The sequence below is a fragment of the Juglans microcarpa x Juglans regia genome, chromosome 8D, assembly GCF_004785595.1.
Source record: "Juglans microcarpa x Juglans regia isolate MS1-56 chromosome 8D, Jm3101_v1.0, whole genome shotgun sequence".
Taxonomy (NCBI): domain Eukaryota; kingdom Viridiplantae; phylum Streptophyta; class Magnoliopsida; order Fagales; family Juglandaceae; genus Juglans; species Juglans microcarpa x Juglans regia.
Genome location: NC_054608.1, coordinates 34,323,220 through 34,331,709, shown reverse-complemented (window position 1 = coordinate 34,331,709; position 8,490 = coordinate 34,323,220). Strand labels below are relative to the sequence as shown.

General features: G+C 34.8%; 2 protein-coding genes across 2 annotated transcripts; one reads left to right on the top strand and one right to left on the bottom strand.

Moving 5' to 3' along the window:
• The first annotated feature begins 2,041 nt into the window (after positions 1-2,041).
• Positions 2,042-3,428, top strand: LOC121243715 (temperature-induced lipocalin-1-like). The gene is made up of 2 exons (XM_041141852.1): positions 2,042-2,640; positions 3,003-3,428. Exons 1-2 carry the CDS (start codon positions 2,269-2,271, stop codon positions 3,183-3,185), a joined length of 555 nt encoding a protein of 184 aa, XP_040997786.1. The 5' UTR covers positions 2,042-2,268; the 3' UTR covers positions 3,186-3,428.
• A 1,112-nt stretch (positions 3,429-4,540) lies between these two features.
• On the bottom strand, positions 4,541-8,300 carry LOC121243714 (VAMP-like protein YKT61). The gene is made up of 6 exons (XM_041141851.1): positions 7,975-8,300; positions 7,033-7,130; positions 6,461-6,565; positions 6,189-6,254; positions 4,920-5,006; positions 4,541-4,768 (listed from the first exon to the last, which is right to left on the bottom strand). Exons 1-6 carry the CDS (start codon positions 8,165-8,167, stop codon positions 4,718-4,720), a joined length of 600 nt encoding a protein of 199 aa, XP_040997785.1. The 5' UTR covers positions 8,168-8,300; the 3' UTR covers positions 4,541-4,717.
• Positions 8,301-8,490: the final 190 nt, after the last annotated feature.

Sequence of the window (8,490 nt, the reverse complement as noted above, 5' to 3'; positions counted from 1 at the left end):
CTCTCCTTCATGTGTGGGCTAAACTTTTCTTCAATAAATAGGTCCAACACGTGAGATATTTAATTAAAAATATAAAGTATAGAATTAGAGTTTGAACTTGGGAGCTCTACTTTAATACTATATAAAATCATCATTTATTCTAAAAATTTAGATTTACTAAAAATATAAATTTAATTATTTATATTATATTCTTCAAATTGTATTACTACTCAATTTAAAAAAAAAAAAAAAAAAGGCCTAAAACTGGCATATATAGGACACAAAGGCCTAAATAGTCTGATCAGAAACAAACCCAAGAGGAGGGTGAATGCTGGGGCCATGATGATTGTCGCTTGTAATCATCTGCATCAACTGGCGCTATGCTCATGTCTCTGTAAATTTATGCTGTAAAACTCTTTTTCTCCTTGTCAAGTGGTAGATCTAATTCTACAAAGACAAATCTAAGAGAGAGCAATGAAAAATAAAGATAGAAAAAAAAAAAAAAAATAGGAAAGGAGGAATGGATAATGAAAGGGAAAAGAAAGAAAGGAGGAGCATGCTAATCGTGAGAGGTGGTTGGACTGATGGTTAACCTCAAGGGAAGGCAAAGATGAGAGAGATTTTAGTTAGAGAAGTGTTTTAGCCGCAAAATTCTGTCTAATTAAATTTATAAATTGATATAATTTCATACGATATATTAAATTTATTTTATAATAAAAGTAATTTTATAATCTAATATACTAAATCAAGTCACGTTAATTTGTAAATTTTTTTTGTAAAAACTCTATGTAATTAAAACATTTATTTTTTAGATACAAGATGTATAAAACAAAGAATTTATTTTAGAAAATTTCTATTTATTATTATTTTTTTTATTATTCCATCAACATTTCTTAACGTGACATTAAATAATTAGCTCGTAGGTAGAATATAATAAATAATTTTTAATCATTAAATATAGTATCATGAGATTATGAGAGTATGATAGTAAAATAGATAATTGATTTCATGTTAGTATCTTAGTTGATTAGATTTCACGTGGATCTCTAAAAACGTATTAAATTTTTAATAATATTAATAAAGTTTTTTTTAATATTTATCATTTTCCCAATTCTAAAATATTAGAGTTATCCAAACTTCAAAAGATCTCGATCCTTTTAACAATGCGTATCATACTCCTCATCCATCTTGTGATGCTTGTTGGGCTTTCATACCATCAAGTGCATATGGAAAATTGCCAGTAAGTTTCAAGGATGCTGATCCACAACTTAAATTTGGTAAAAGTTTAGGCTGTTTTAGTCACACAAAATTAATTATCTCATTTCATCTCATATCATCATTATAATTTTTTTAAATTTCTACATAAAATATAATAAATAATTTAATTTTTTTAAATTTTAAAATAAAAATTATATTATAATAATATTTTATTTAATTTTTAACAAAACATCTAATCTAAACCTTGTAACCGAACGAGACGAATAAACTTGATGAACATTGTACCATTCTTTTTGTTTTCTTTGCAAGGTTAGGGCATTGCATCTTATATCCCATGACCCAAGGTATTTAGGCTTCATTTGGTTTCTAAACTTATCTACTCATCATTATAATTTTTTTAAATTTCAATATAAAATATGATAAATAATTCAATTTTTTCAAATCTCATAATAATAATAATATTAAAAAATAATATTCTAACAATATTTTATCATCTCAATTTAATTTAATTTAATTCAATTCAATTCAATTTAACATCTAAACATAACTTAATGAAGAGAATTCTAATCCATTTTCTGTTCATCAAGGGAGGGCTCGAGGCTCTTCATGTCTTGATCTAGACAATGATATATTTGGCTCTATGCTTTTTCTTAGCCACCAAGTTTTTAATTTTTTTTTTTTAATTTTATTTTCCTTCCTAAACAAGTTACATTATAGTTTGTTTTTTCTTGTCAGTCTTCATCACCGAGTTTTGCATCACAAATTTTCACAAACACTTTTTCCGAGAATTCAAACAGAAGAAAAAAAGAAAAGAAGAGAAAAACCGAAACATCCTAGAGACACCTATCTAGATCTGGAACGTTCACCTCAACGGTTACACGCAACAGACGAAAGGCTCTTAGTCCTCCACGTCTTACGTCGTATCACATCACTCTAAACACAGACCTGCATCTCGAATCCTCGATCCATACTTATCAAGAGCAAGCGCAATATCCTTTAACTGCGAGAAAATATCGAGAACTCTCTCTCTCTCTCCCTCTCTCTCTGACTGTACACTGCGAATTGCAAGCAATGGCAAAGAAAGAGATGGAAGTGGTGAAGGGTCTGGACCTAAATAGGTACATGGGGCGGTGGTATGAGATAGCCTCGTTCCCGTCAAGGTTCCAGCCCAAGAATGGTGAGAACACAAGGGCTACGTACACTTTGAAAGATGATGGAACTGTGAATGTGCTCAATGAGACCTGGTCTGATGGGAAAAGGGGATACATAGAAGGAACTGCATACAAGGCTGACACCAACAGTGATGAGGCTAAGCTCAAAGTGAAGTTCTATGTGCCTCCATTCCTGCCCATCATCCCTGTGGTCGGAGACTACTGGGTCTTGTACCTTGATGATGATTATGGATATGCCTTGATTGGCCAGCCTAGCAGGAAGTATCTTTGGGTATGTCAATGATCTTAATTATGATTTTTATCACCCTTTTTAAAAAATCTTCGAGACTTCTTTTAATTCGCCATTTTTGAATTCAATGAATCTATGTTCGATCTTTTGGGATTGTTATTGATTTTCTTGATAATCTGCGACTTAGCCTTGATTAATTTTACTGCAAGTCTTGAATTGATTTGTTATAGAGGAATTGACGAGGAGAAAAAGAATTTGTATTTACAAGGAAATTTGGATTTGTAAGCATGGTTCTTTGATAAAAGTATATATGTATATGTTTCTGGTTTGTGTATTGCATAGCGGATGGTATACTGATTGCTTGTGTTTTTTGTTTCTTTTTTCTTTCGGTGCTGTTCTCTTAGATATTATGCAGGCAAACCCATATGGATGAAGAGATATATAATCAGCTAGTTCAAAGGGCCAGAGATGAGGGCTATGATGTGAGCAAACTCCACAAGACGCCACAGAGTGATCCTCCCCCAGAGGGAGAAGGCCCTAGTGACACCAAAGGCATCTGGTGGTTTAAATCCATTTTGGGAAAATAGCTGAATGGTAATGGTATATTGGGGTTTCACCGTTCTATGTATTTATTAAGTAAAAGACCAAAAATCCAAAGAGCAGCATCCAGATTTAGGGCTATTGTGTTTATTTGCTTATTTTGTAGTGTTTGTACAGCAGGAAAGTGTGTGAAGACAGTTTTAATGCCTAGATTATGAAGTTGGGGACTATTCCTTGTAAAATATCATCTGGGTCTTATTCAATTTGAATTGTTGTGAGAGTTTGATGTACTTTTTCCTGTGGTGGAATTACTTTCTAGAAGAGAATCCAAGAGAAATGAGTATATTGATCAATCTTTGGACCTTATCAAGTTATCTGGTGGTGATGTTGTGATTGATGCTGACTGTTTTGCTGTATTCTTATCTAGATGAGATGCAAGTTCCATTCGAGTCAAGCTAAAGGTTTCATTAATTTTGGTTGATATCTAGATGAGATGAAAGTTCCATTTGAGTCACGTCAAAGGCTTCGAGCCTCTGGTTTTTAATGCTTTGAATCTTGGATACCAACCAAAATGGCCTTTTATTTGTCTTCTCAATATATGAAGAACAGACTTAAATGCGTCTTAAAACCAAGTAAATCATATGGTCGATGTTATTAAGTTTAAATGCAGAGACTGCCTTTACCCCGGTAAATTAAATGTTGGTGTGAATTAAAATGGAATCTAGCTACAAGGCAATAGTGCCATCCAAATTGACTTAGAGATAATCCATTGGTCTCTTACTATTCCCATAAAAGCTTTTGACATACAATAGAGGGTAGCAATGCTATACTGAAGGTTGGGATCATGGAAGGTGATCTAATTCCTAATGGCATCGTGACAACTGATATTTTTCTTTGGGATGGCTAAGCATTCTTGGTTTTCAAAAGAATTTTTTAAAAGGAAACTGAATCTCCTTTGTTTTCACAATCATTCTCATTTACTCAATTCAAATATTTTCAAATTTCTATACAAAATAAAATAAATAATTCTAACTTTTTCAAATTTTAAAATAAAAATAATATTAAAAAAATATATTTTAATAATATTTTATTTAATTTTTAACTTTTATTTTAATTCATATTATTTTATTTTATCTGTAAAAACAAACGAGACATTACTGTACGGCAATTGGATCAAGACAAACCTGAGTGGATTCAGAACTCAATAGACTATTCCAAGTTTAGAACAGATATATGGAGTGACTAAAAAAGAACCACCAGAATGGATAAATCACAATACACCATCTGAATTGAGCTTAACAAGCACATACATACTCTATAATATAATAGAATGATCTGTCGATACAAGGTTTCCTACCTTTCTTTGGTCTGGGAGATATGGGGAAAGGCCACAGAGTTTTGCCCACCAAACAATTGATTTTTCTTTTTCTTTTTTTTCCCTTCCATTTCTTGAATCCATCAACATCAACAAAACAATTGATAAACGGTATAAACATAGTAGACTCACAATTTGTCATCCATCAACTTTGTCGTTAGAAAATGTGGAGGCAATTACAAGATTGCTCCTCTCCGCAGAAGCTCACAGTATGGTACAACACTGGTTTGTCTTCTTGGCTTGCTTGTAGAACATCTGTTTCAACCATTCACAACTTTAGGTCCATGGCTCATTTCAAAAGGATTAATGTGTTCAATGGATCTAATGTTGACGGCAAATTTTCATCCTCAATTTTGACATCAGAGAATGTGAATGCACATTGCTACCATAAATTTATTCTACCAACCTGTGATGCTGAACTGAGATCTGAACTCTTTTCAACTAAACTGTCCAGTTTCTCACCCCGTGCAAGTACACTGTCAATAGTCTTATGCTGTATCAAACCAAAAATAGAAAAAGAAACGCTTACATGTGAATAAAAAATAAAAAAGAGAGGCAAATAAGGTAATAAAAAAAAAAAACATCCTAATATATCAAATGCTTGCTGCGAGAAAACAAGAACTTAAGAGAAAGAGAGGTAAAACAGGTGAAACCACTCTGATACATCAAATGATTGCCACGAGAAAACAAGGACCTAGTCCATACGCTTCTCAACAATCCAAATCTCAGTCAAAGAAGTTCAATTCATTCAAATGCCCACAATAAAGAATTCACATATTCACATGGACCCATATTCAATCCATGCCTCCTAGGAGTCCACAAGAATCCAATATCTTATACCATATCAGAGGGTCATTGCCCAGCACTTGTCCCACCTAAGTAGAATCCTAGGAGGGATGGCTCGAATATGGGTCCACCCTTCCACAAGTATATATTATGTAGTAGCTCCTCTCAAGACTCAAACCTCTGCACTTGTGCTAGGCAGCCGAAGATGGCACTATTGCACAACACAGTGTAAGCTATCCCATACATATCTCAGAACTCGAAAAACACGGGCAAGCTAACTAGCCAGCTTGCTGAAATAAAAAATGCACAAGTCCAGCTTACTACAGTCGATTGTGAAATTGATCTCCCTCAATTGAAACCTTACTCTGACTAACGAAAAATAAAATAGTGGAAACAAGTTAAAAAACAGCATCTTGGAAAAATGAATATGCTGTGCCTCGTACTGCCATTTCAAAATCAAATAAAAAGGTTAGTCGACCACCCTTCAAACCATTTTCACCCATTTGCAGCTAATAATAACAAATCTATCCAACATAGTTAAAAAATGAGATAGCCCACTAAATAGAGTGAGAAGCGAGTGGGCACAGGAAAGATGGTCTTTTGGTACATGAGTATGTTGGTTGGAATAGTAACCTAACACTGCCCTAAAAGTTAGGGCTGCATGCAAAAACCAGATGGGAAAAGCAAGCTATAATGCTTCCCATAAAAGGAACTAAGTTTATAATAAAGATCAAAGTAAATATCTTTCAGCATACTTTCCGTATCCCACATGCTTTCAAGTGCAACTAAAATATGGTGGATGCAAGAATCATGAACATAAAAGGAACACAGTTCGATTTATCATCATCTAACTTTAAATAAACTATTGAAGCAATAACGCAGAACTTACAAGGATAATTTTAGTTTCATCCAACTCCCTCTGAATTCTCAACAACTTATCAGCCTCCGCAGGGTCCTGAGGGTTAAACAAGAGAAAGCAGAAAAAAAAATCATTCAGTTATCATTTGTTACCTTCTTGATGCTTCAACCATTAAAAAATAAAAAGGAAAGGAAAAGAAAAACCCAATTGACATGGTAGTGGTTATAAATGAAACACTATCAATCCACTTGCTGTCCATGACCCAATCTTAAACAATGATGAAGAATAAAAACTATAAACACCTGGAATTTTGTCAAAGCTTCACTCAGATAGGGCCATGCTTGGGTATTATCTGCTTGTGCAGTCTTCCATGAGTCGCCAAAATTTTTCTGATACACATCTAGCACCTGGCAAAGTTTGTAATCAGCACCTATAATTTAACGCAAGCAGATATAAAGCCTCAAAGATTCACCAGTCCTAGAAGCTAAAGTTACCAGAACCTCAGGAAGCATAATACCAAGAACACACAATCACACACCCTTCCCCATCCCAACAGACTCCCAGCCACTCACCCACCTACACACCCTACCCAAACCTTCAGCACAACTACAGCTATGAAGATGTGGCTAAAGAGAAATCAAGGGCAAAAATACTAATAGTTATCTTAGAAGATCTGCTTGTTATTTCCCTGAGCGTCTCCAAATCCATGCCCTTCAACCTTGCAGATCATAAAGCAGAACATGAAATGGTATGCTTGTACATTGAAGAAAACAAATCTCTGGTAGGTTAATCAATTATCTAACATATTGATAAAAAATTTAACTTCTAGAAGAGAGGTACATAAACAGATAAACAAGGATTATATTGGGTATACCTGGTTGAGCAGTGAAAAGGCACTTCGAACTGGGTAGTGATCATCCATAAAGCCCAATACACAAAGGCCATTTCTGTTGTAAGAATGCACCTTGTACTCTATACAACACCAAGCAAATTGGCTTTACGAAAATAGAAGGAATGCTCAGAAACCAAGACAAACAAATTGGGATGAATTATGTTACTCTAACTTGAAAATCATGACAACATTCCCCATGATTCATTTACAAAAGAACGAGCTCTGGAACACCAACGTCCCATTGGAAATCCAAATTCGCCCATTTCAATTAACAAAGCACCCAAAAAACGTCATTGCAAAATACGCCATAATCCATTCATCATAAATTAAACAAAAGGTTTGATCACTTCCACCATGTTTAGTAGCACTGGAATCGTAGTCTTGGACTCCAATTATAGTGTGTAGCTGTGACGTATATACCAATAAATACGAAGCTATATAAAGTTCCATAATCCCCGGAAAAAAAGTATGATCCCACCAGTAGAGGGCCACCTCACTCACCGTGGGAATTCCAATTCCAAAACAAATACATTTCACGCTGCCGCATATAGGCGCGCACACAAACAATTAGAGCTCATAGAAATTCACCAATACCTAATCAACTTGCACATAGTTCAACCAAATTCCAGAAGAGTCCACGACCTAATCCAAGCTCATAAATGACATCTAAATTAAATTTCATACTTCCGAACATACCACTCGGTAACCAAAATCGATATCTTTCAAGAACTCACCAAAACCTATTGAATTTCCAAAAAAAACTCAACCAAATTGCACCGCTAATGCATACAAAAATACAAATGATGAAAAAAAGTTGGGACCTTCAAGCTATAGGATCACCTAAGCTCTAAGCCGAACGAACTCGTATGGAAAAGCAAAAGGCAAAAACAAAGAACGAAGATTCGATGGAGGAGAGATCGGAACCTTCGTGCTGGACGGATTGACGCTGGGAGGGTAGCGTGCGCTTGGCGACGGTGCGAGAGACGAAAACGATGAACTCCTTGACGCTGGACCTCTGGAAGTACCCGAAGTGGCTAACGTCCGTCGCGTTCGCAAGTATGACCGGATCGGACCCTTCCGGGGTGCACTTCAGCACCAAAAGCGCCGTGATCTTCATCTCTCTCTCTCTCTCTCTCTCTTTCTGTGATTTCGCCGTGTGGGAAGAAAGCGAGGAGCAATTCGGTTCCCGGAATGAGTTGGGATCTGATGCGGGTTAAGGATCTTACATTTTTTCCTGAAACCTGTTACCTTGCTTGGTCTTATTGGGCCAACGTTGTGTGATAAGGATATTTTGGGGATCACATATACTAATAATTTTAAATAACAATATTTTTTATGTGATATTAAATAATAAGAAATTACATACTTTTTTGCTGAGTTGAAAAAAAAAATTATAGATTACATTTATTCTTTAATTAATAATAAAAATTATATTTTTTT

Excerpts from the sequence above, each read along its gene's own strand:
- LOC121243715 (XM_041141852.1), top strand. The coding sequence starts at position 2,269 with ATGGCAAAGAAAGAGATGGAAGTGGTGAAGGGTCTGGACCTAAATAGG. Across the intron at positions 2,641-3,002 it reads CTAGCAGGAAGTATCTTTGG|ATATTATGCAGGCAAACCCA; the intron begins GTATGTCAATGA and ends CTGTTCTCTTAG.
- LOC121243714 (XM_041141851.1), bottom strand. The coding sequence starts at position 8,167 with ATGAAGATCACGGCGCTTTTGGTGCTGAAGTGCACCCCGGAAGGGTCC. Across the intron at positions 6,566-7,032 it reads CCTTTTCACTGCTCAACCAG|GTGCTAGATGTGTATCAGAA; the intron begins GTATACCCAATA and ends AAACTTTGCCAG. Across the intron at positions 5,007-6,188 it reads ATGAAACTAAAATTATCCTT|CATAAGACTATTGACAGTGT; the intron begins GTAAGTTCTGCG and ends GGTTTGATACAG.